The sequence below is a fragment of the Lepisosteus oculatus genome, chromosome 11 (genome assembly GCF_040954835.1).
Source record: "Lepisosteus oculatus isolate fLepOcu1 chromosome 11, fLepOcu1.hap2, whole genome shotgun sequence".
Lineage (NCBI taxonomy): Eukaryota > Metazoa > Chordata > Actinopteri > Semionotiformes > Lepisosteidae > Lepisosteus > Lepisosteus oculatus.
The window spans coordinates 5,544,970-5,569,925 of NC_090706.1; the positions used below are offsets into that span (position 1 = coordinate 5,544,970).

Here is a 24,956-nt window from a genome sequence, read left to right on the forward strand (position 1 = left end):
AATAGGTTAAAACAAAGTGTGTGGTGGCTATATACAGTAGAAATGTGGTTCTTCTGCCAGCTGAACCACAGATATCTAAAGAGCAACCAAGAGTAACCATGTACTTTATTTTTTATCCCAGCAAGATACAGTAGCAAGAGATGTATCTTTAAACATGGCTACAACCCACAAATACTGATAAAGAACATGATAATTTGATTCGCCCTGGAGCTCGAGTAAAAACCATATGTCAGGAGATGGTTTCTAGAACTGAGCTGCCCCATCCCAGAGGGGTGAATTAAAAATGGACAATATGATATATTATTATTTACAGGTTTTCCCTGCAATAGTCTTCTGTAAAGGTTTTTCTCTTATTGAAGAGTGATAAAAGTCAATAAAGAAGAGGAGTGTAACCCTCAAAATCTCAGGAGCCACAAGTCTAACACACAAGTAAGACTATGATGGAAGAAAGCAGAATAAAGACATAAATTATTAGGAAGTATTTCTTATCTTAACTGCAACAGTACAGTTTCCATTTGTGGTTATGTAAATCACAAAGCACATGCACATTTGGATGGAAAATGCAGAATATGGTCAGAATACCCCATGGGCAGTTTGAGTAATCTCGCTGGGCACTTCCCATGTGTAGTTATTTCCATGTTATGTTATGACAGTCACTCATGTTGGGGGACAGGGGAAGGCAAGAGGTAAGAGACTGTGTTTTTACAAAAGTTGTCAACAGAAAAAAAGGTCACAAATACCAATGATTCATGAGAAGCATAGATGAAAAAAATAACCAAACCAGCTGCTCGTTATCTAATGGTTACTCCTGGTTCTGAAGAGCTCCACGTTCTATAGCAACCCCAAACTTTCTTGCTAAATACTTGGAAGAAGCTGTAATTAGTCCAGTTAAATCCACAACAGTTCAATTAAGCCATTAAGAGCTCAGGTGCAAAGAACACAGCATAAGAATTTGACTTTAAAATAACGAATTCATCAGTTTCATCATCATTATTAAATAACTTTATTGTCCATCCAAAAGGATGAAAATCTGACTCTAGCTTCATACAAGAAACAGTCACTTAGCTGCGTTTAATATACCGAATGCACAGGAACAAAATTATAATCCCTTACAACGATGAGAGGATTGCTCCATTGTTGCCCTTGTTTGTTCATTCAAATACAAGACAGCTTAGGATCTTTGAGAAAAGACCCCCACTCCCTCTCCCCGCCACAGACACACAGTTACAGTATGTTGCTCAGAGGGGTCCAGGCTTGACTGGCAAAAATGGAAGAAAACAATGGGATCTCTAATGCGTTGAGTGAATTTACAATGTGTGAAGATGTTTTCTTAAGGTACTAGCACAGATAAAAATAGGTACAATAAATACAATGGGAAACATGTTTAAAATGATTATGAAATAGTCCAATGGTAACAGTTCAACTTTCTTTAGCATTCAAAATCACACAGAAGATATTCTTAGCAAATCATGCCTTTATATTACATTTAATCTCACTGATTTACAGGTAGATTATAATCCTGATGCAGATTGCAGAAAACTATGATACCAAAAAGGAATGGAGTTAGCTCTCCATTTTATTATTCTGCAAATAATAAAAATATAACTTTACCTTTTATGTAAACCCCAATTTTGTGCCTATATTATTTAAAATATTTTAAGATCTAAATACCCTAGGCAAATAAATCTAAATAATTAAGCCATTTACCTTACACAGTGATTATATTTTGTATCTTAAATTTATTTTCACATATTGCCTGGAACGATTAATGGACCATTTTATGAGAATGCAAGAAAAAAAACAGTATATAAGTCATCATAGTACTGCCTGAGCAGAGACAAAAAATGAATGCAATAGTTATAAATAATAATTTACAGTATGTATAAGGAATGAAAAAAGCTTATGGGCTTTTACATTAGTTCTCTTTGATTATGAGATAAAATAACCTTGAACTTGTCTGGCATACAGAATGCTTCAAACAGGAAGGAAGTTTTGTTGATAAAGCAAAAGCGAACAGCAAATTGAGGACTGAATAACCTCAACCTCCCAGGGACATCTTGTGTGGCCTACAAAATGCACAGCTCTGTTCTCATACTATAAGAAGTATGCATCAGTGTAGTGTGCGGCTTGTTCTAAATCTAACCTCCACAACAAATAAAGCAATTCATAAAGAACTGCTTTCCTCTTCCATTATTTCTTTGTAGAAATTCAGGACCAGACTAGTCAATTTGCACGATTAGTGCTCAAACACATCTGAAATATTTTCTTTTTTACTTCATACACATGAAAAGAGTCAGGAAGCAGACCTGATCAGATATGCCAGAAGTTACTAGAAATGTTGTTGCAGTGGTTAATAACTCCTTCATGTTTGAAAACCTGAATTTCATTCTAAACTGCTTTCTCCATTTTACATTAGACGAGAAAGAACTGGTTCTAAATCTAGTTAAATGTCATGAATGCTTTTTATCCATCACTACATAAAGGTAGTTTGTTCAATTAAATCTAGCCTTTGTTTGCTACATTGAAACCAGTGTCAGTCTGATCTCTTCTTCACTCTTCTGATCTCTTGCACCAGTAGTGTGAACCCCGATCTTTGCAGCAAATTCACTCCCAAGCCATCAACAGCTTGTTGAAATTCACAAACACACCATGACCAGGCTTGCTGAAAGAAAAAAAACAGATTACATGCTACATGACAAGTGTTTGAACAATCAAATGTGAATCAACATTTTATTTGAGAAGTTTATTTATTTAAGAAAATGATGACATGTTATAGAAATTCCCAAAGATCTTCACGGCAGCAACTAGATTTTCACAAGTGAATCCTGTGGCTCATCCTTTTGGACAGACAATAACATTAAATAATAATAATGATGAAGCTGATGAATTAACCATTTTTAAAACTGAGATCAAGGAAAGTCTTCCTCTCATCTGTTAACTGAAGACCTTGGCTAGTTTCTAGCAAGTTTGTGCCAGGGTGCTTATTGCCAGTGATCAGATTTGAACAACGAATATGGCATCTGAGACACACCAAACATCTGATTTCTTATTTATTCTTCTTTCCTATGTGTTCTATGTTTTCTTTGAAAGACAGCTTTGCAAGAGTACTTCATCCTCTGTCCCTGTGGACTGGGGGACCATGAGATCAATTATTACTGTTCACATTATCAGGGCACTTGGCAGGGTAGTGATATAGTCAGGGAGTCCCATTAATCATTAGCTATTGAAGCAATGCACAAAAACACAAGGGTCTTCACCCTGGCATTTTGTCTTACATGCGCTGTGTTTTAGGTGTTTTTGTATTGTAGCACATTACGTCCACATCCCGAAACTTTCATGTAAACCTTTCATGCTTGTTATTCTGTAGGTTGATTTTTCATGTTTAGTTTGTTTTTGAGATGCAGCTCATTTATACTGCTTCATTTCAGAATTAACAGTGGCACTCAAGGCAGTAAATCAATATGGTAGAGGCTTGTCTAGAGTCTGTTGGAAAATCATATGGGCTCACCAGTTTCCTGACCTGGACTGGAGGTGTTTCACAACAACTCTATTGTTTTGCTTCCCAGAAGGCTTGGCAAACAGCCTAAAGCTAATATTGTATTATACTGCTGTAAATCTGGAAAGGACTTTAATTTTTTATTCAGTAGAAACAATCCACGCCTCTGATACATTTAAGATAAGAGTGAAAGGTTAACTTGGATGCTACCACATTCATCAGTATAAACACAGATTTAAAAACACCTACCATTTAAAATAGCAGTGGCCCTCATACACTCCATCATGCTGTCCATATTCTGGTGTCTCCAGCTCTACTCCCACACAGAAATCCTGCATACCAGACAGGTATCCCAAGTACTGGATTGTCCCAGTGTTGATTCTCCCAGAAGGAAGCAGCAGGCGGACCCTGTGTCCGATTTGTAAATCCAAGTGGGAATGAGGGACAAACACCCTGTAAGGCTTTGTGTTGCTTCTTGTGGTTACTAAGCTGCAAAGAAAGCAATCGAAGCAGAAATTACATTTCTCTTGTTTCTTGCAGATTCCTTATGCTCTGCAACCTACTTGTCCTGTTATAAATTAACATTAGAAATGTATAAATTAAATTTAACTACAAAGAATCTACAATGTTCACTCCTTGTTGTCATGTACCAATATCACTGCATGTGTGACGACAGTAAGTTTATAGTGCAACTACCAGCACAGAGAAAAAAGGGAACTGTGACATTTTTCTGTGCATTTCTTCAGTGGTTTTCATCACATATAAGAATGCCAGCCATTCTCAGTACACTCCCCCAGCAAAACTGATAGTCCTAACATGATGTGCACAAAAAATAAACTGTAGGAACAACTGACAAAAGTCAACAGGATACATTCCAACTTTCAGACTTAAGTTCTGCCCCAGTGCCTTACTCCAAGTCAGATTAGGGTCAGACGCTGGATGGGAATTCAAGTAATATTTTGCACCAGACATTAAAAAAGAAAGTTCTCTGGTTTGTCTTTGTTGCCTCATTTTGTTTACAGTACAGAGCAGTGAAAAGATTTAATCAGTGTTTGTTTTTTTTGGTTGTGGTTCAAGTTAAAAGTGTGAGGGACACAAATTTCTGCCAGGCATGAAAGCAGAGCTCTCTTGGTGGGGTTTGGGAGTGATTTATACTGGATTTTAAATAAGGGTTGCAGAAATAAAAAGAAACATTACAGGGTTAAAAGAGAAAGGATGTGTACAGGGGAAAGGGGATGAAGCAGGTGAGAAGCAGTTTCATAACAGCAACTGATATCTCTGTGGTGTACATTTTCTTGTGTCGCAATAAGGCAGGAAGGAGTGATAAAGGTAATGATTGCACTGAATTCTTGAAATATGCTACACTGTGCGGTCTACCTCACTTCTGCTTCTAACGCACACTCTGTGGGTTTCTCTGCTAAACTGACATCAGTAGTTCAAGGTAGTAACTTCTCTACAGGTTCGTTTTTAACCTTGACAGGATGAACAGAGGAAAAAAAACTAGGTGAGTATGTTCATGCATGGGTGTGGGGGATTTCCAGTCCTCGAGAGTCAAAATCCAACACGTTGTGTATGGTTGCTGTTGTTTAGTCATTTAGTCGAGTCCGACTCCTCGTGACCTCATGGGCTTTAGCATGCCAGAGCTGTCTGTCAACAACTGCTTCTCTGAGCTCAGTACTTCAGTAATGCTATCTATCTTAACCTCTGCCGCCCCTTCCTCTGTTCCCTTCCATCTTTCCCAACATCAGAGTCTTCTCCAGTGAATCCTGTCTTCACATTTTATAGTTTTACTATCAATCCTTCCAATGAACAATCTGTGTTTATTTCCTTGAGTACCGACTGATTTGATCTTGGAACTCTCAACAATTTGCTTCAACACCACAGTTCGAAAGCATCTATTTTCTGCCGCACAGCCTTACTTATTTTATAAGTTATACTGTAGTCCAACTCTCACATCTATATATTACTACAGGGAAGACCATAGCTTTCACTATAAGGCTCTTTGTTGACAATGTAATATCTTTGCACTTTAATATCTTATCCAGATTTGCCATAGCTTTCCTCCCAAAAGGTAGGTCACCCTTGCTGATCAGTTTAAAAAATGTCATTTTGCGATCAATTTAAAATGCCTTTTCTTCAGTCAAATTGGGAGAGGACAGTTCTGGAAATATATATATTCATATATTCATTGCAATGGATTGCCAAAACCTCTTTTAACATTCATTCAGCATGTGCAATAGAACTGAGCCAGCTTGATCACCTGTGGAGTGCGATGCGCACAGTTACTACACTGTTTAGTTAGGAGGCAGTTAATCTACTATATGCTTCTATATTGTGTCATCATTAAATGTTGATTTGTGTAGGCTGGCCACACAGCAGACCCTGGCTAGTCCAGAGCTTGTTCTGCAGGGCACGGTATATACAATCAGGGATTGTCCAGCAGGAATCCGGCTTTTGCAAACTGTATGGGCAGGAGATGGAAGGAGAAGCTCTGACAGAGGAACACAACTCTGGCAACCAAGGAAGACCTTCATATTCCTGAGAATATGCACCTTGTTGAATGCATTTCACAAAGGACTTATGTAAGCAGTAAATCACCCCTAATTCGAAACATGATCTGGTGACTGAGATTGGGTGTCTGTACACAAAAATAAAGAGACTTATTTAAAAAAACTAAATTATTCCTTTTATCTAAATAATACATCTTGCATTGCCAATTTATTTGACAGGCCTAGTGCTTAGATACATTTCAATTGTTTTGTCAGTTAATGAAGTTATATAAAGTTGCAGGGCTATATACAAACAGCTTTCAGAGGCTGATTTCCTGACAGGCCAAATGCAGCCCTCAAGTGAATTGTGGATGGTGGAGTACAAAGCTATTGGGTGTAGCACTAATACATGGGTGAAAAGTGTTACTGTATACAGTATATCACCCTTCAGTACTTTTGCTCCTACAGGAGTATAGATCCTCTACTGTCCTCCTCTTCAGGGATGTGCTCAGGTAGATCCCAGGTCTCCTTAGTATCCATGCATTGGAAATTTGACCAGTGCATAACAATCATGCTTAGCCTCTTACTTAACGGAAATACTCCTCATGGTGACATGAGTACAAGTTGTCCTATGTAATTATTTTGTTTGTTTGATATGATTGCTTGAGTTATATGATTGTTTGTCTTTAAGAAAAGAGTTCCAGAAAACAGCCGTGAACCTTTTCTGTGGAGGATGATCCTCTGGACTTTTCTCGATAGCAATTTCCATTTATTCTATTTTACATTCACATCACCAATGGACCCCACAACGTCTATGCAAGTTAAAATACATATAGGTGAATAATGCCATTTTCTGTCAACATTTTCTTCAGGAGACAGTGCACATGTGTTGCATCAAAAAGCACAGGTATATGCCAGAATTCTCAATTTATCACCATTTCCTTATCTATGCAAGCACAGCAGTTTACATAGATAACAATGTGGTTTTCCTCCAAATAATAATCCCAATTTAATTTTGTGGTTTAGTCTTTCCCATAGAAACAAAATATACAGTAGGACACTATGCAAAGTAGTTACAGGAATTCTAGAACTTTGGCTGCAGTTATTGTTCCTTCTCCTCCTAAGAAACATGGTCAAAATAATTTAATGAATACATTAATTCTAAAATACTGTATTGTAAAACAAACACACAACCAACCTGCTGTTTCTGGAAGTAGACGACGAGGGTCTAGAGCTATTCGAAGAAGACCAGGAGAGAAGGCTCCCAGACAGATCACGCTTAGAACTGGCAGACAGGTTTTCACTTTTCAGCAAAATCACATCTGTTTTCCTTTGGTGGTGTGGAAGAGGTTCCTCGCCTGAGAGTGATCAAATGCATTTCTCATACAAAAAAAAAACACTGAACTGATTTTCAGTCAGTCACAAACAAAAACACGGGTGCCTGTCATTTGAAGCTTTGAAATTATTCTGTTGATGAACAAGTGGGTTTAACATACAGCAATGTGGACAAGTGGTTAAGTGTCTGGCCTTTGTGCAGAGACTTGTGGGTTTAGATCCCAGGTGGCCACACTGCTGCTGTATCCTTCGGCATGGTCCTTTACCCAGATAGCTCCAGCAACCCTGCTGTGTAACATGGTTTCCCATTTTGTATGGGCTAAACAAGGATGGAAAAGTAATAGCAGTAAGCTGCTTTGGAAAAAGATGTAGCCTGCTTTATAATAATGCAAGGTTTAATACGAGTCTTACAGTGCATCTTTATTGTATTTCTGAAATTGAATCATCTCTCTCCTCTGGACAAATCAAAGTAAGTATAATCAAGAACAAACACACAGAAGTAGGTACAATTTTAAAGCATGCATATTTTTAATGGAACTGAAATAGCATATATGCTAAGACAACTGAAATTTAATGAGAGTGGACATTTTACATGCAGTGCATAGCATGAAAAATGTAACATTGTGGCTAACATGTTTAATGGATAGATGATTCATTTTACTGTAGTAATGTATGATCACTTTTTGCATTTTGAACTTACTTTGCTTACTTGCACAAGCATCAAGCATGCAGTGATTTTCCAGGTCAGATTTGGATGTCGTTATGTCACTCTCTATGAAGCCACTGATATCATCTTCGAATAGAGCTCCATTTCTTGCCAAGATTTCTGATATGAGCTGGAAAAATTTTAAAAAGTAGATTACTTGCCCATTTGAATGACTTTAGGATCTTGCTGTGTACATTTTTCTATATTGGTGTGGAAGTGTGAAATAGCTGCATGTTGCGGCTTGCTTCTGAACTCTCGCTGCCAAATTAAAAAAATGAAAGCCAAAACAAATATCGACATACAAGTTAATTGTTTTTTGGCAGACACACTGATTTTATTTCCCCCTGCAGTGGTATATAAATGTGTTATTATTTTAAATTAATTTTCCAATGTATTGCATGTTACTAAAACCACTAATGTACTGTAAAATACCACCAATCATTAAACCATCTCTAGGTTATCAATACTTATTAACACTCACAACTAACAACTACAGCAAAGAGTGTTCAAAAGTTGTCATATGAGAAATTCATATAAGAAAAATGGACCCTGTGAGGGAATTCATCTCCGATTTTCCAATAAATCCAATCTTGTATGATCATTTTGACAAATAATGCCTCATTCTACCTTACAGAAGAACTGCATAGAAATATTTTCCACATTTATTTACACAGGACAAGAAAATCTAGAAGGAAACGAAAGTACTTAATCCATCATAGAAGGTGTTCCTAAACTCTAGGTCTTTGGGTCTAGAATTCATTAAGGTTTTTAGTCTCTTTAAATCATCAATAGTATAAGAGTCAAGGGGAAGAGTAACCCTTCTCCTAGATATATAGTTGTTTTAACTTAAAGAGACTGAGAATGCATGCTTGCTTGTGAACCTGTCAGGAACCTTGCAACAGTCTTTATGGATGCATATTCAGATACCTGTGGAGAAGGATATACCTGATCTCTCAGTTCCAGCTGTTTTCTCTGCAGCTCCAGAAACCTCTTTTCCCAAACAGCTTTTTCCTTTGAAATCTGTGATTTCAATAGCTGAATTTCACTCTCAGCTTTGGATAATCTCTTGCGAACCAAATTACTGCAGTCATGAAGGTTTGACGTCTCTTCTGAGACTTCAGTATCTAGAAGGAATGTTCAATAGAAAAAATGGTATAAGTGCACTTGGCACAGAGAAATGTGTTATTAGCAGACATCCCACAACCTCCAATAGGTATTTCAGTTTTTTTGCACTGAAGGGCCTCTGTTGTTTTACAGGCACTGATGTTTCCTACAATTTTGGGTTTTGTAAAGAATGCAGCACTCTGAAACACTACTCATTCAAGTTTAAAATCAAGATTAGTCATCTCAGACAAATTAATCTCCATTTTACAGAGCTCCAGTTCATGGTGAGCACCCTTTCAAATCACAAGCAAAGGTGGTGGTGTAAAGGTAAGATTTGTTTCTGAAAGGATAGATTGAAATATTGCGCTTTGAAGCATCTTGAAACATCAGAAAACTGTTTTCTGACATGTTATGCGCTCCCTCTGCTGGAAGTATGCGTGCATAACATCCTACGTCAAGATTACACTCGAGAGATAAAAACATTTTTATTTCGCGATTTAAAATTTCACCGTATTGTATTTTATAGTATTATTCTAGACTACATACTACAAAAAACATGGAACTTCTGCTGTAAGGTACATCCAGTAGAATAATCTGAGCAAAATAAACATCAACACAGCCTCAAATTAAAATGTTTCATTTCTGGCACCACTATTGAGGGTGTTCGTGGCGTAATGTAATAATAAAAGACTTGCACAACGTATTAACCTGAAATATTACTTTAATTAAAAACTTTTTATCTTCTCATCAGGAAAAAAAAATGATGAACCACAAACCTGTTTTTTCAAGCTTGGGGCTGTGAACTGTAAAATCTACAATCTTTCGCTTTTTACTGAGATAAGAAGACGTGATTGCTTGGAATGGGGTCACCTGGAATGAAAGACAGAAAAGTGAAAAACTTGGCCACAGTATGGAAACAACAGAAACGCCTAGTTATCCCTTCAAAGAGTTCCCAAGAAAACATTAGCCTATTCCGTTAAAATATTTAAATAAGAGTGATCGTGCTACACTTGGTACAAAAGAGATGGAACACATTTTACAAATATAGTACATCGAAAACTCTAAAATAAAACCTTTAGTCCTTTTAAATGGTTACATTTTAAGCAATTGAAGTCTAAAAAATTCCAACGAAATTAAAACTACATCAAGAATTCGTTATTGAAGTTTTTATTTTTCAGTCTTAAATGATAGGAGGTTGGCAAGACTTGCATATTCATTTATGTTAAAATTTATATAGAAATGCATGAATCTGCAAGTTCTACTATGTTTACTTTTCACATACTGTATAACAGTAAAGCTCATCAGTGAGCTCTGAATTCCAGATTATTTGTTTGCTTGCCCAACGATGTGAATGTGAAACCACAACGTTTGTTTAAATTACTATGGTTTTGTCATTCCTTTCTAGATATCATTTAGCACTGCATGTTATTTTAAAAAATGTAATAATAGTGTTACTGGGAAGTGCACAGCAATAAAACATAGGCTTTTGGCTATAATTACATCATGCAGTCCTGTCAGCTACAGACTAATAGCTCTCATCCTACATAACTACCATACTGTATATAGCTTTGCTTAATATCTGTCTTTATTCTTAAATAAAATCCCCATCAACACACCTGTATCTTGTTAAATGCAAACAGGCAATTAAATAAATACATAGGTTTTACTATCTTCACGTATGCTTTTATTTTGCTACTTTATAGTGTAGAGCCTGAAAGTTTTTTTACTTACCCACATAAATCTCCAGAAACATATCAGTCCTCTAAATGTCCAATCTAACATAGACCAGAACACACAGAAGACCATATTGAAGCCAGCTAGATCTGTGAACTATATACCCATTAGTGGAGCTATAAAGAAAAGGGATACAACAACAAACAGCTTCATCCAGTGGTGCAGAAATGTGGGTTAAGTCAGACACTATAAGCTTTTAGCCTGCATGTAATTACCATTTATTTTTTAGCAACAACTTTAAAAAGTCAACGCTTGAAAACATTATTTATTTTACCCAATAGAGGCTTTGCTTCAGCCATGTTGCAGTGGTTTAGTTAGAATCTGCGAGGGGACATATGAAACACAGTTTCTCAATGAGCATTTTAGCTCTCAAGGAAAATGAACATATCTAATTGATTTCTATACATTTACATATGACCAGCATATGCTGCCAGCAGCAGCCACTGAGGGCTCATGATTGAAGGACAGAGTAGCAGAACACATATAGTACAACTATTTTAGCCCTGCTGTCAGTTCTGCTAAATAATATCAGAAATCAGCATAGCCTAGTACATATTGCAGCTAATGCTACCTTTTAGTTCTGTGTCTTGGGAATCCTTAAAGCCTTTTCTAGAGAGATCCAATTGCTGCCATGTGGTGTGGAAGCCTTTTCTAGGTCAGAATGTAGTTACAGCCCAGGCGTGTTCCCTTGGCTATCGCCCTGTGTATAAATTCCCTGCTGTTGCTATGAGGGTTTGTTGACAGGTGAGAACCAATCCAGTTAATAAATCTAACCTAATCCTCTTAGCCATTGGTGCTGGACATCCAGTGGAACTCATACAAAAGTGAATTTGCCACTCTGCCCTAGTTAGCATGGTTTAAATCGTTCCTCTTTTGGTTATGTTTGAAAAGAAATGCCAGTTCTAGTTTTTCTAGACAAAACATAAAATAAGGTATTTGTTATTCTTGGAACACAGGACTAGTCCCAGAAATCACCCCCAGTGATTTTCAGATAATATACAAGATTTTATACAAAATCAAAACCTCACTGTTTACAGTGTTATTTAGATGCATATAAAACTGTTGCATACGAACATACTGTATTGCCAGGTTTTAAAAGGGCAAAGGTTTGAGTTGTTATTAGTTGACTAACAGTAATAAAGCAATAATAATTATACATTCTGCTTGCTTCCACCTTTCTCATCTATACGACACCCAAGGGTACAGTTATATTTCACAAAGAAGCAAAAAGATAGCACTGTAACTCTTGGTCTCTACTGTGAGGAACTTCCGTGGCGCATAATATTTAAATGTCATGCTCGTCCAGAACTTAAAAACCACAGTTGCTCACTAATCAACGTAACCAACTATTACTGAGAACCGAAATGATTTGGTATTGTAACGCTTACGGGTTCGTGCAGGACGAAATTAATCGGAGACGGACTAAACTCACTAACACCAATTTTTACTCTCCTTTACGTAAACAGACCACGGGATTTACGCACACATTACGGGACCAAGGGAACATGTACTCGGGTTTATGGTGGTAACTCTTTAACAGACTCTACACACTAACTTATAGGGCACTAAACTTCAGGGAACACTTAAACTAACACAGGTATATTTACATGAGTAGGGTCAGCTGCTGCTTACGGTTACGGACCCTCGGACTCCCCCGGCCTACAATTCCCAGCCTGCTTTGCGGTAGCCTCAACGCCGAGGTGCACTTCCTCCTCACCACCGGGCGATGTGTTTATTTGATATTGACAGTGTTTCGGATGAGTAAAATATAAAGTATTAAGTGCTGGTTTGAATATCTAAATTGAATTCATGAATTATTTTTTTCCTGTATTAACTTTTAAAATAGCGGTAATGATTTTGAGAAGTTACGACTTGACCAACACAAAAATGGACATGACGTCCCGGAATCTTTCGACTGCGTTTGTTGTTTCTCAGTTTGACACCGGACACTTTAGGGAGATGCTTTCCGGTAGTCTGTGATGTGGTGCGTGTTGCATTCGCCTCCGTCTGTGTGTTGTGACTGTACGGGAGTGAAGCGGGAAAGGCTACAACTTGTCTTTTGTATTTGTTTCTTGTTTCATTAAAACATGGAGACCATTTTGGAGCAGCAGCGGCGCTACCATGAGGAAAAAGAAAGGCTCATGGATGCCAAGACAAAAGAAATGCTACACAAAAAAACTACGGTAACTTGCGCAGCACCCGCCTTTGAGTTAGGCCCGTGTTTGTGGACCCGCAGATCCCGGCAAATTAGGGCAAACCTTTTTTTAGAAAAAAAGAAATCAGTAGGTCGGTTCTGTGTTGTTTATTTTAATGTTGCAGAACTCTTTCGTTGTTTCAAAATGTTTTACGTTCAAATAATATACTTGGTTTTAGACTGCATAAATAAATACTAGGTGCTTTAAGAGATTTCAGAGGCTGTTTTCAAGTTGTGGTGCACAGTTGTTTTCAGTGTTTTTATTCACAACCGCATACTTTAACTAATTACCTGGTTGAATGTAAAAAATGTAACCGCTTTCCTTGTTTTTAAGGTATTGGGTCTCTTCTACGCGTGTGAATACGTTTTTTAAACATTTTATTTTTGACCATATGAAGCAAACGATCTGCTTGCAGTTTTTGATTTTCCTTCACCGAGATTTGGAGCTGCTTGTGAACTTGAATAGATGAGCTGATTTTGCTTCACATGAGTTATATTCACGCTTTGTATTCTAGTGAAAAATTAGCAATCGGAAGTGGGATGCAGAAATAAAGTAGCTGGTGCCTTTTAACTTGCCCTTTCACCTATTTCTTTATTTAAATTATAGTCTTATTTGGAGGTGTAATTAAAAGTTCTTAGTATTATTACAAATTCTAGTTGTACTTTGGAGGATACAGTGACAGGTAACTTTCTGCTTCAAGCAACATAATTACCGTCCGTGATTTTGTCAACGGTGACGTTGGTCACACTCATATGTGTGCCGTATATGTATGGATTTTGGCAAACTATACATTCTGATTTGTCACAGAGCTGATTTTCTCTTTCTTGTTTAGTTAAGGGACCAGATAAACTCAGATCACCGGACAAGAGCAATGCTGGATGTGAGTAATGCGTTTATTTCCTATCTTAAGTCCTACAGCCACGTCGGATATTTGCTTGATTTGTGGTCCTTTTTTATTTCATGGGTAATTAAATAACATCCAGGAATTGGATGCTTGGAATGCTTGGTGAGACAAGCTTGGCTTAACCTGCTTGGTTAAACCCAGTTCAGACCAAGGGGCAGCTGCAAGGTGGAGACGGGTTTGAGTTGAGTATATGTAGCGAGTTACGTCATGATGATGGTGACTAGGTACAGCTCTGTGAGACTGACTTGTCACCCTTCCCGCACTTCAGTCAATAACTTCCACGTAATAAAATATAAGATTGTACCTCGTTAAGTATGTTTTAGAAAATACAACCGCATTTTAATTGCTTTTCCAGAGGTACATGGAAGTGAGTGCAAATCTGCGGGATTCCTATGAAGATAAAGATGGGTGAGTCTGTGGATCCAGCGGTTATTTCTGCTGGTATTGATATAAACACGTCATTGCAGAATGATTAAAAATGCTGCATGAACTCTTACTTCAGATGATCTGATTTTCGTTAACGAGTAGATTGCCAAACTAAATTGTTCTGCTGTGCTCTGAACAAATCACCAGAGAGTACCAGATTCTTCAGTTGCCTGTTGGTAGATTTGTCATACAAAGGAATTAAAACTAACTTGCTTTCACATATTGAGCAGGTAACATTTTAACTTTATATAACCATGACATTAGTAGATATTTACAAATGCATTTCTAAATATTTGGGTTTTTTTTTTTATTTGAATATAATGTTTCTTTCTGCATGCCTGTCCTCACAGAATGAGAAAGGAGGAGCTCAGTGCTATTTCGGGACCAAATGAATTTGCTGAATTCTACAACCGGTTGAAGCAGATAAAGGAATTTCACAGGAAACACCCCAATGAGGTGAACTTACACACAACAACAAGGCATTTACCTGAGATTGCAGTTTAATTGTGATCTAACGTTTCATATTAAACATGCTTTTCTGTTCCAGAACTGTTTATCCTTCTTTCTTAATCATGTTAATGTTTTTTGATCATTTAGATCTGTGTTCCCATGTCTGTTGAATTTGAAGAGCTAATGAAAGCCAGAGAAAACCCCAGTGAAGAAGCACAGAGTAAGACGAAAATCTTTTGAGATTAATCCAATTATGATTTGGAAGGAAAGCAAATCCTTTTTACATGAATGCATTATCTAACTCCTTTCACAGTAAATCTTTTCTTAGATCTCTTCCTAGTCTCTTTCTTTAGTTTATTTTGTGACCTTGTTGACTTTTTTCTAGTGGTATTTCTGCATTGTTAATCTCAGAGATGTAAACTTGATGAAGAAGGCAGAATTATGACTAAGAATAACAGTTATTTGGTGATGTTATCTTGAGTAACAAATATCTTTAGTTGTGTTCTAACCTATTGTTCGTAAGACACTCACTTCTTAATGTTTTGTAAATATTGTTAGATTTAGTTGAATTCACTGATGAGGAAGGATATGGGCGATATCTTGATCTTCATGATTGTTACCTGAAGTACATCAACCTGAAAGGAGCAGAGGTAAGATCTTGGATTTAGCTTTATTTTGTTTCACTTGTGCACTTGGATATCATTAACTGCTGGATAAGGAAATAAAAATGGGTATTTGATCAGGATTGTCCATTTGGGTACGAATAGATCATTGTTCCTACCAAGAATCTGCTTTATGCATGGATAACTTTCAAGAAGTGCTTTGTGTCTTAAATCGATTTTCATTTAGTTGTCTTTTGTATTGTCTGGGTTGCAGTACATTGTAAATCTGAAGACATTGTTGTCCTGACTTTGTCGGTACCTTTGAGAATTTTGAGATTAATGTCTTTCAATATCGCATTCCAACAATCTCAGGAATATACTCAACCACTCTGCATTTGCCTGCTTCCAGAGCCACAATCTTTTTTAAAGAGTCCATCGAAACGGTACACAATTATCAAAAGGAGCTCACTAATGTTTCTTTTTCTTTTTAGAAAATTGAATATATTACGTATCTGTCAACATTTGATCAGCTATTTGACATTGCAAAAGAAAGAAAAAATGCAGAGTACAAAAAGTAAGTCCAAGTTTGTTGCTTCACATTTTTCTCAGATCTGTAATCTTACATTAGTTTTATTCATTGTAAAGATGTCATGACCGCCGTAACACAGCTGTCTATTCAAGAAACACACTCAAATCTTTTTGTTCATCTTTAGGTACCTGGAAATGCTTTTAGAGTACCTTCAGGACTACACTGACAGAGTTAAGCCCTTGCTAGATCAGAATGAATTGTTCAACAAAATACTTAACGAGTTTGAGAAGAAGTGGGAAAATGGTACCTTTCCTGGCTGGCCGGTATGTTGACCAAAGTGCTTGAGCTCCAGAATGCTCACGTTAAAAAAAAAAAAAAAAAAAAAAAAACTTGGTGTACTGTTTTATGTATTATTTTTGTGCAGTTGCACAACTATAACAGGACTGCTGTTAAATGTTTTATCACTTTTTGCTGTTAGAGAAATTGCATATTAATGAACTGTAAACTGCTAATAAGTACCATTATCCAAATATACAGTTAGGTAATGGAAATAAAATTAAAGGCAATGTCACATTATGTAGTTTAAAAAGAGAAACTTTGGCCGAAGGCATGTAAATGTATTTGAGCGTCTGTGTGTTCCTGGTTGGAAAATAATTTGGGTTGTCGGCAATTTCCGTGGGAAAGAGTCAGCTCACTTCTGTTTTGTCTTCTTAACAGAAAGAGACTAGTAGTGCACTGACCCATGCTGGAGCTCACTTAGATCTTTCTGCGTTTTCGTCTTGGGAGGTAAGATATATTTTCCACGTGTTAGCATGACGTGTAAGTTGCCTTTTTAATTCCTTTCTTACACACAGTGCTTCTTCCTGTTCCCAAACAGGAGCTGGCATCTTTGGGATTGGATAGATTGAAGTCTGCTCTCATGGCTTTAGGCTTGAAATGTGGAGGGTAAGTATGGTTAGAAAAATTAATTTGATATCCTAGCCATTTCAATGCACATCTTCGCTTCATTTCTATCACAACCAAAATGTCATTGTCATGACTTTTTTCTACCAGTCAATCAGATCGGAACTCTTTGGCCTGTGGTGAATGCTGCTGTACTTTGTTTTGTCCTTTGATCCCTGGGTCAGACTTTAGTGGACACAAGTGTCATCATCCTTTTGTGTTGTATAAAATGACACACTTGTGCATATCCTTTGTGGTTTTATATATAGTCTTTCCTTGTGTGTGTGGGATCTGGTTGGTTTTGTTCCACTGTAGTACAGCTCACCTGATGCCCCTCCATATTTGATCCTTATCCAGTGGTCTCCATGTCTATGCACCCGTCTCTCTTTATAATATTAGAAAAGATAAAAAAAATGACTGTTAAAAGGGTGTGAAAGTAATATTCTGTTGAGTGCGTTTTTATCAGATTACGGTGTTTATTTCTTATTAAGGACTTTAGAGGAAAGGGCACAGAGGCTTTTCGGCACAAAGGGAATGTCTCTAGAGTCGCTGGATCCCTCGCTTTTTGCCAAGAATCCCAAATCCAAAGGACCAAAAAAGTAAGAATCTTTACAGTTACCGATTTATTGAATATCATGTTCAATTTGATATTGATTCATATCGTATATGAATTATGTCATGGCAATGTAAAAATCAGAAAATAATACTGGTCAGATATTGTTCCCAAATTTAAAGTGATTGGTGTGTCTGCTAAAAGCATGTTTTCCCACGATTCTTGACTCTCTTGTCTGATGTCTTTCACACCACAATTGTCATGTGGCCCTGTGCTGTTTCTAAAGTAAAAGATTCACATTGTTTTTGTAGGGACACAGAACGTAATAAAGAAATTGGTTTCCTTGAAGCGCAAATCTACGAGTACGTGGAAATCCTAGGGGTGAGTTGTTGATCGTATGGAGCTGTAGTATTATTACCAACACTGTTGCAGTTAAAAAGGATAATTAAATTGTTTGATACAGTTTTGATAGAAGCTGATGAAGAGACCCTTTTCTCACGTATGTTACTGGAGAGAAACAGCAAGTCTGGCAGTGGCCGGCATCTCACATGATCCTCACTGTTTCCGTAGGAACAAAGGCAGCTGACTCACGAGAACGTGCAGAGGAAACAGGCACGCACAGGGGAGGAGAGAGAGGAAGAGGAGGAGGAGCAGCTGAGCGAGAGCGAGAGTGAGGATGAAGACAACGAGATCATTTACAATCCCAAAAACCTGCCCCTGGGCTGGGATGGCAAGGTACACACCCTGATTTTTACCCTGGCCTTTACACTGTCCACAGCAGGTCCTGGTGACTTCCTAAGACAGGTTCCTAAGTCATTCATCTCTGATGTGTAAATGCCAAGCACCCTCCAAAATATGCCACTGCCTTAATACATTGAAAATACTGAAACTTTACAACCTAAAACATAGGTTTATAATTGGTGGTTAATATTACACCCACAGAAGCCTGTTTGTTTGGCAGAAAATACACAATTTACTGGTGTATTTCATCTATATTGATACTTTTATAGCATGGCTTACAGACCAAGCACTGAAAAAATCCAGTCCCCAGCTAGTTAGTGCAGATGTGCATGCCCGTCATCCAGTTTCTGATTTTAATGAAAGTGAAAGTGATGTTTAATAATATCTTTTGGTTATCAAATGATACAGCTACGTGTCCTTTGAATTTTTTATTCCTGTTTTTTGGTGCTTTCAGCCCATTCCATACTGGCTCTACAAACTTCATGGTCTGAACATTAACTACAACTGTGAGATATGTGGAAACTACACTTACCGAGGACCCAAAGCGTTTCAGCGTCACTTTGCGGTAAGTTTTTACAAAAACGTAAAAAATGCCAGGAAAGGTAATTCTTTCTTTACAATGCGCAGTTTAAATTGGAGGCGATCATGTGTGAAATAAGGAAGTATAGGCTTGATAACAAGGAAAAAGATCATCTGCATTTGCAATTTTAAGATTTATTAATTTGTCCTTTCCAGATGCTTTGAATTGCAAATGTAGTAAAATTTGCACATTATATTCAGCGGTCCCTAACACAAGGTTAGCCATTCATCTTTTGTAAAGGAGCAAGTAAAGTTTTAGTCTTCTCTTTTCAGCCTGGAAAAGAAACGCAACATTTCAGCTGTTCTTCAGGTGTCCGAAACGTTGTTTCTTTTCTTCTCTTTTCAGCATGGAATAAACCTTTGTTTCTTTGCAGCCTGCGCATGCTGACGCAGCTCCCTACTTGTATATCTTTTGTGTTTTTTAAATCTCCTCACGGTTTCCTTTGCCATCAGGAGTGGCGTCATGCTCATGGCATGAGATGTCTTGGCATTCCCAATACTGCCCACTTTGCCAACGTCACACAGATTGAGGATGCAGTTTCACGTGAGTAGAATATCTCAGTGGGGTAATAATGAGTCATCAAGCCATTTGAATAGACTGGCTAAAATGTATTCTAAAATACATTTTAAAGACTGGATCTGTATTATTGTTTTTTTAATAGTTTGGGCCAAGCTGAAGACACTGAAGGCATCTGAAAGATGGCAACCAGACACAGAGGTGGGTTCATTTTTACAATGTTTTAATACTGTTATGAATAGCTCAGTCAGAGTAGCCAAGGTATTGACACACAGACACAAATACTGTTTTTGTAGCCTAGATCAACAAACAGGTGACTGGTGTTGCTTGTTGGAGATTGATGGAGGGAATGTGATAGGGTGGTTGTGTAAGGTTAACATCTTGGAAGTTTGTATTTTTCTTTTGAAGTCCACTATACAGATACAACCCTGTATCCTTTCAGTTCCTTGAACATTTTTTATTTTATTAATTTGTTTTAAAATGTATTCAGGTAATTTTGACAATCTTAAGACCACTTATATATAGTCATGTATAAGAATAAGGGCACAAATGGGAACAAATGAGTTTATTGCATTATTCAGAGTCCCAGTTTGGTATTCCCCAAATCCTAATTTTGTTCCAGTTCACATACAAGAGACAGAAAATTACAAAATCCAAACAATTCCTGTAACAACAGGATAGTGAGAAAAGAAAATGGCCACAAGATGGAGTTAACGGCTCATTGTTTTTAACTACAGGAGGAGTACGAAGACTCCAGTGGAAACGTGGTCAACAAAAAGACATACGAGGACTTAAAACGACAGGGTCTGCTGTAAAAATGAACATTGTGAAGGAAGTCTGTGCGAGATGAAAGGCTCTACCCTCCTGATTTTATCCCATTTCACAGCTGAGGCACACATCTCATTGCTTTGCAGGATGTTTTATTTTTTACACCTTAACTCAGCTGTAACATTTTGTGTCATCCAATTCCATAACATTGCTTTTGTTTAAATTCTTCATTGGCCAACTTTTGTTTAAAATGATCTTTAAAATGTGATCTCACTGTATTTAATAAAAATTTTGATTTCCTGGTTTCTTTGTCGTTTACTATTCCTTGTGCAATGGGATTGGGGTTCTTGTTTTAATTGGTTGCATTCAGTTTAATACACTTCAAGCCAAACCTGTCCATTATAACAAACAGGTCAAATCCTGGTACAGTTGTATGAAAAGTAAAGATGTCTGGGGAAAAAACAAGTCTTCAAATTCCACTTCTGGGAGCCACACAAAATATGAAAACCAGAGAAATACAAAGTGATTTTTTTTCACTTATATGTTAATAGAACGAGCAATGCTTATTTAAAGAAGGAAAGGGAAAATAATTCCTTTTCCTGCGATTACAATTTCTTTTCCTAATCCCTGAAAGACCTTGATTAACATACAAGAGAAAATAAAATATAAGAGCAAATGTCCCACCCAGTGTTTTAGAAAATGTATTTTATGTTTATATAGGAGAAAGTTTGTTTGTGTTTACTTTATCTGCATCATTTTAAATTGTACATTATGAAGTTTTCATTTTTCCAGGTCCCACCTTGATATCTTCAAGTAAATATCAAAATTCAGTTTTTTTTAGTTACTTGACATTTTGTAGTATTAAGAAATGAACATGGTGCATATTTAGTGGTGCATGCAAGTCGGTGACAACAAGTTGGTCAGATTTCTTTAAGAAGGAAATGATCAAAAGATGTTCCGGTCTTAATATTCTTTATCTATTCTAGAGCAGTTTATGAAAGTGCATTGCTGATAATTTCTCATCCTTGTTAAAAATATTAAATTTTTTTCAGGAAAAGATCTACAGGAAAATGTCCTGTGTTTCTATTTTGAAATAAAGTAGCTGTGCATGGTTTTTACAACTGCAGTACATGGATTAAATATCTTGCATTAATTGCATTCATAAATGTAAGCAATTTACTGCGCAAAACCACAGAGCTGTTATGTAGTTTAAAAGATCCCTTTTGTTAACTCAAAATGATCCGATTACCTTTGTTTGCAGTCTTTTCTGCAAATATTTTCTATTGTTCTGGAAGGATGGTGGCATAAATGTGTCATAAAGAACTCTGTTGTGTGTCACTTGTTATGAGTTAGAAATCCCTCTAACCTTCTCTTTACTTGTGCTTATGACCAACATAGGATTTCTTGTCCTGTGAAATTTGAGAAGCTATACAATTTTTAGAAGAGTGAGATATTGAAGGTTTGGATTGTTTGAAATAATGGTTAATATAATCCAGGATCAAACACAGGGTTTATGGTGAAACCCAACCTTACCAAAGAGAATTAGGTATAAAGTTCTCTAAACACAATCCAACAGTCACTTTTATGTGGTTCTTTTTAATGTAAAATAGAGTCTACTGTCTTATCCCATCACCACCCCCAAGTTGCCACTTTGTGCACTTAAAGATTTTATCTTTCCTGGATTTCAATTTAGCACCTTTAAACAGAACAAAAAAATGTTAGTATAGTTGGATGACTATAAGCCTGGATGGTTTTAATTTGTTGCAGCACATAAGGATTACAAGATGTCTTGAGCTACTTTAAAAAGGCTGAAATAATCCCTAAATGAGAGAGCCAAAACTAACAAAGTGCACTTGTCCTTTGTTTACCCAGGAGCTCAAGTGTGGCATGTGTGCTTAGACCTTGAAGAGCTGTGCACACACTGGAGTTTCATCCAGCAGGTTCAGGAAAACCATGTAACATTTGTTTTTCTGTTCTAATGAATGGCTGCCAGTCTGTCTTAGATATCATTTACTTCTGTTGAAGCAAACAGCCTTTTAAAGACTTACATTTTTGTTGTGGCTTACAGCCATTGTTGAGGTGCAATCGTAACATGAGAAAGCAAGCTGAATTTCACTGAAATGTTGAATGTCTGTGACATATACTATGCATACCCTGCTTGTTAAACGAAGGAGATCAGTTTAGCATAAACAATTGCTTCCTCTCTGTAGCTGAAAAAGCTATCTAACGTTAATATATCAAATCAGGAACTATTTTTGATGAATCTTTCTTTTCACTGAACATTGTTCTGACTAATTAGCATCTGTTGGTGTCTTAGGCCTAGGGGAGGCTTAGCTGTGTCCTCAAAGGCTCTACTGTTGACTAGAAGTAACCCAATCGCAAAAGCCACTATGATAGTGATTAATGGTTGCCATAGATACCCCTTTATGAAACCTGCACTCAGACTGCGAGAACAAATGGAGTTCACTCAAAGTACAATAAGACCACACATTCCCCCAAGTGTATGGTTATATTCCTGTTTTTCTTTTGCCTTAGAAATTGAAGAAATTGTTTTTAAGTATACAAATCATACATTCAAAACAGCTAGCACCTGCAGGAAAGGTGACATTTGCATGATGATCCAAAGGGTTATCAAGACTGATAGAGTGATTATGAAAAACTCTGGATAAGCAGCGGTCATGGAAACGCCTGTGTGCAGAGATGTCTAGTGAATGCAAATCCTATTAAAACAATAGTCATAGGTGGAAGTCAATAGGTGCACACCACTTAGGCAGAAAATGTTTACATTTTCTGACAGGAGATCAAGTTCAAAAGACAATCTGTCCCGTTGGTATGAATGTGAGAAAATGAGCTTGGCATACACAGGATTGGAACAGGAAATTGATCAAGAATGTGCCTTTGGATTTTGTTCCTTCTGTCTGAGAAGTGCCTCTCTGTCTCCAGAACTTCACAGACAGTTGAGTGCTTCATGGAACTGCTCTGTCAATCTCTCCACCTCGTTCCATTGAAGTTGAGTAACCTGTCTGCTTCTGTTGTCCAGAGCTCCTTAAGGGAAGAGAAAGGGAAAATTTCACCATGGTTCCACAGCAATAAATTACATAAAAGGAAATGATTCATACCTCCCACGTGTATAGTGTTGATGTTTTTCAATTTTAAGAACAGCTTAATTGACGTTATGTTTATTCTGATGAGGTGGCCTTCTTAACCTCTTGATACAGTCTGCATGGGAGTTAAAGTTCACTGGACTGCAGTATTTTTTTATAGACAATGCATTTGTGACTGCTCAGAGTTGCATTCTGATTCTTTGTCATTTGTAACAAGGTGCTCTGAAAAGGTGGTGTCAGAGCCCCTTTTTCATTAACCCACTTTTTTTCTTTGAATGAAAAACGGGTTCAAGGGTCAAAGGTCAGGCAGAGTGTATTCATCCTTTTGTGTTCTGCGTTGAAATTGGAGACTAATACATCCCCTCTAAAACCACAACAATCCACTGGAAACATACATTTTGTCAATATGTACATTTAGGTAACCAAGTAACGAGATTACAGGTGCTTTGAATTCTGGTAAAGATTATTTTTTGTTCACTTTAAGGGCTAAAGTGGTAGTGTTTTAGACATCTTACTCCAACAAAAAGAACGTTGAGTGGGTATTTATATATATATTTATATTTAATAAGTGTTGATCTATACTGCTACATTGTGATAGTCAGCAATGTTTTCAATTTGCAGTGGTAGTTTTGATTTATGATTAATGAGAAAGAAAGACCATCTACCTCACATCCCAAAACATGGATTAGATTAATTGAAGTTATACATTAGATTGTGTCCTGTAGCCTAGCTTCACAAAATGCAACTCTTCATCTCTGCAGTGCTTTTCCTTCCAGTTCAAGGAACGTGAAATTCTGAAATTGAATCTGAATTTCTCAGGCATTATTTTATTTTAATAATTAACATTTTAGAACATTCGTTAAAATAGTTTAAACTACACTGTTCATTTATGAGCAAAAGTCAATTAAATGTAGCAGTTGTAGAAAAGACTTAAGTATTTGTCTACAGTATATGTTGATGTACTGTAGAACTCAGGATTACTTAGATTTGTAATGTGTTCTTTTGTTTTGTTGGCCTGTATCTGGAGATTCTTTCAATTTCAAAATCAAACAAAGACCATATCACTTGGAAATAACAGAGCAGAGTCTCGCCAGTATCTAGAACATGTTTTGTGTCTATGGCAAGCAGCAGGCCCAGTTCTAGACTTTTAACTGGAAAGTTCTGAGTTAAAATTCCTGGTGAGAATTCCTGTTGTTCCGTTTTGCAAGGTGACTCACCCAACTTTGCTCTAGCAAAATACTCATCTGTAGAAATGGGTCCTTTGGATAAAAGCATAAGTCAAACAGGCAGAAATTTTTAAACAAACAAACAAACAAACAAACATGTATGACACTGAAAAACAAAAGATGTCCTGAAACAAATACAAGTTTTAGTCATTTAAAGCTTATGTACAGTCCACTGAAGTTCAAACACTTCTGAACACATAAACACACTGTAATAGGGGGTAAAAATTGACAGTGATTTCTAAAAATGCTTAATGCTTGCAATAGATTAGGTGCCCCCTGTGTCTTAGTGTGTGAGAGGGATTTTCACCATTATGTTCAATCTTCAGAGCACCAAGGTAATTTAAAAACAGCAGAGACTTTGTCACTAAGCACCCCTGTCAATCAGTGTCGGGCCCTTGGTGTCTCACATAACAGAGTATAAGGGGCGCATAATGGGACAATTGTTGTCAAGGGGCTTTTATGTCAAATAAAAAGGTTTTTAATTTCACTTTGTTACGCTGAGAAATCATGAAGTTTGCTCGGAATTTGCTTTTCGAAAGCCTGTCCGCTTGCAAAA

General features: G+C 37.0%; 2 protein-coding genes and 1 long non-coding RNA gene across 6 annotated transcripts; 2 read left to right on the top strand and 1 right to left on the bottom strand.

The window, feature by feature from the left end:
- Positions 1-987: 987 nt before the first annotated feature.
- LOC107077533 (centrosome-associated protein 350) lies at positions 988-12,566 on the bottom strand. 4 transcript variants are annotated; one of them, XM_015348824.2, is made up of 8 exons: positions 12,472-12,566; positions 10,862-10,980; positions 9,907-10,000; positions 8,972-9,150; positions 8,021-8,156; positions 7,184-7,343; positions 3,746-3,985; positions 988-2,662 (listed from the first exon to the last, which is right to left on the bottom strand). In XM_015348824.2, the coding sequence occupies exons 2-8, from the start codon at positions 10,934-10,936 to the stop codon at positions 2,605-2,607; spliced, it is 942 nt and encodes a 313-aa protein (XP_015204310.1). In that variant the 5' UTR covers positions 10,937-10,980; positions 12,472-12,566; the 3' UTR covers positions 988-2,604. The 4 variants fall into 4 exon arrangements, with proteins under 4 accessions (XP_015204310.1, XP_069051589.1, XP_015204311.1 ...); XM_069195488.1 differs by having other exon boundaries at positions 8,030-8,156; positions 11,436-12,541; XM_015348825.2 differs by having other exon boundaries at positions 11,436-12,540.
- LOC107077534 (uncharacterized) lies at positions 4,816-9,461 on the top strand. The gene is made up of 2 exons (XR_001478563.2): positions 4,816-5,000; positions 9,401-9,461. It is a non-coding gene; the product is annotated as an uncharacterized lncRNA (long non-coding RNA).
- A 239-nt stretch (positions 12,567-12,805) lies between the features above and the next one.
- Positions 12,806-20,373, top strand: sf3a3 (splicing factor 3a, subunit 3). Its single transcript, XM_006631255.3, has 17 exons — positions 12,806-13,047; positions 13,892-13,939; positions 14,319-14,371; positions 14,740-14,845; positions 14,987-15,059; positions 15,398-15,489; positions 15,933-16,015; positions 16,155-16,293; positions 16,688-16,756; positions 16,848-16,915; positions 17,404-17,511; positions 17,777-17,846; positions 18,036-18,200; positions 18,661-18,771; positions 19,239-19,329; positions 19,448-19,503; positions 20,040-20,373. The coding sequence occupies exons 1-17, from the start codon at positions 12,952-12,954 to the stop codon at positions 20,115-20,117; spliced, it is 1,506 nt and encodes a 501-aa protein (XP_006631318.1). The 5' UTR covers positions 12,806-12,951; the 3' UTR covers positions 20,118-20,373.
- The last annotated feature ends 4,583 nt before the right edge of the window (positions 20,374-24,956 follow it).

What these genes read in the sequence shown, in the direction of transcription:
- LOC107077533 (XM_015348824.2), bottom strand. Translation starts at nt 10,936, where the DNA reads ATGGTCTTCTGTGTGTTCTGGTCTATGTTAGATTGGACATTTAGAGGA. An exon ending in AGCTGGAACTGAGAGATCAG is followed by an intron (nt 8,157 to 8,971) that starts GTATATCCTTCT and finishes AAATTTTTCCAG; the next exon opens with CTCATATCAGAAATCTTGGC. An exon ending in TGCTTGTGCAAGTAAGCAAA is followed by an intron (nt 7,344 to 8,020) that starts GTAAGTTCAAAA and finishes GATCACTCTCAG; the next exon opens with GCGAGGAACCTCTTCCACAC.
- sf3a3 (XM_006631255.3), top strand. Translation starts at nt 12,952, where the DNA reads ATGGAGACCATTTTGGAGCAGCAGCGGCGCTACCATGAGGAAAAAGAA. An exon ending in TCAACCTGAAAGGAGCAGAG is followed by an intron (nt 15,490 to 15,932) that starts GTAAGATCTTGG and finishes TTTTCTTTTTAG; the next exon opens with AAAATTGAATATATTACGTA. An exon ending in AAAAATGCAGAGTACAAAAA is followed by an intron (nt 16,016 to 16,154) that starts GTAAGTCCAAGT and finishes GTTCATCTTTAG; the next exon opens with GTACCTGGAAATGCTTTTAG.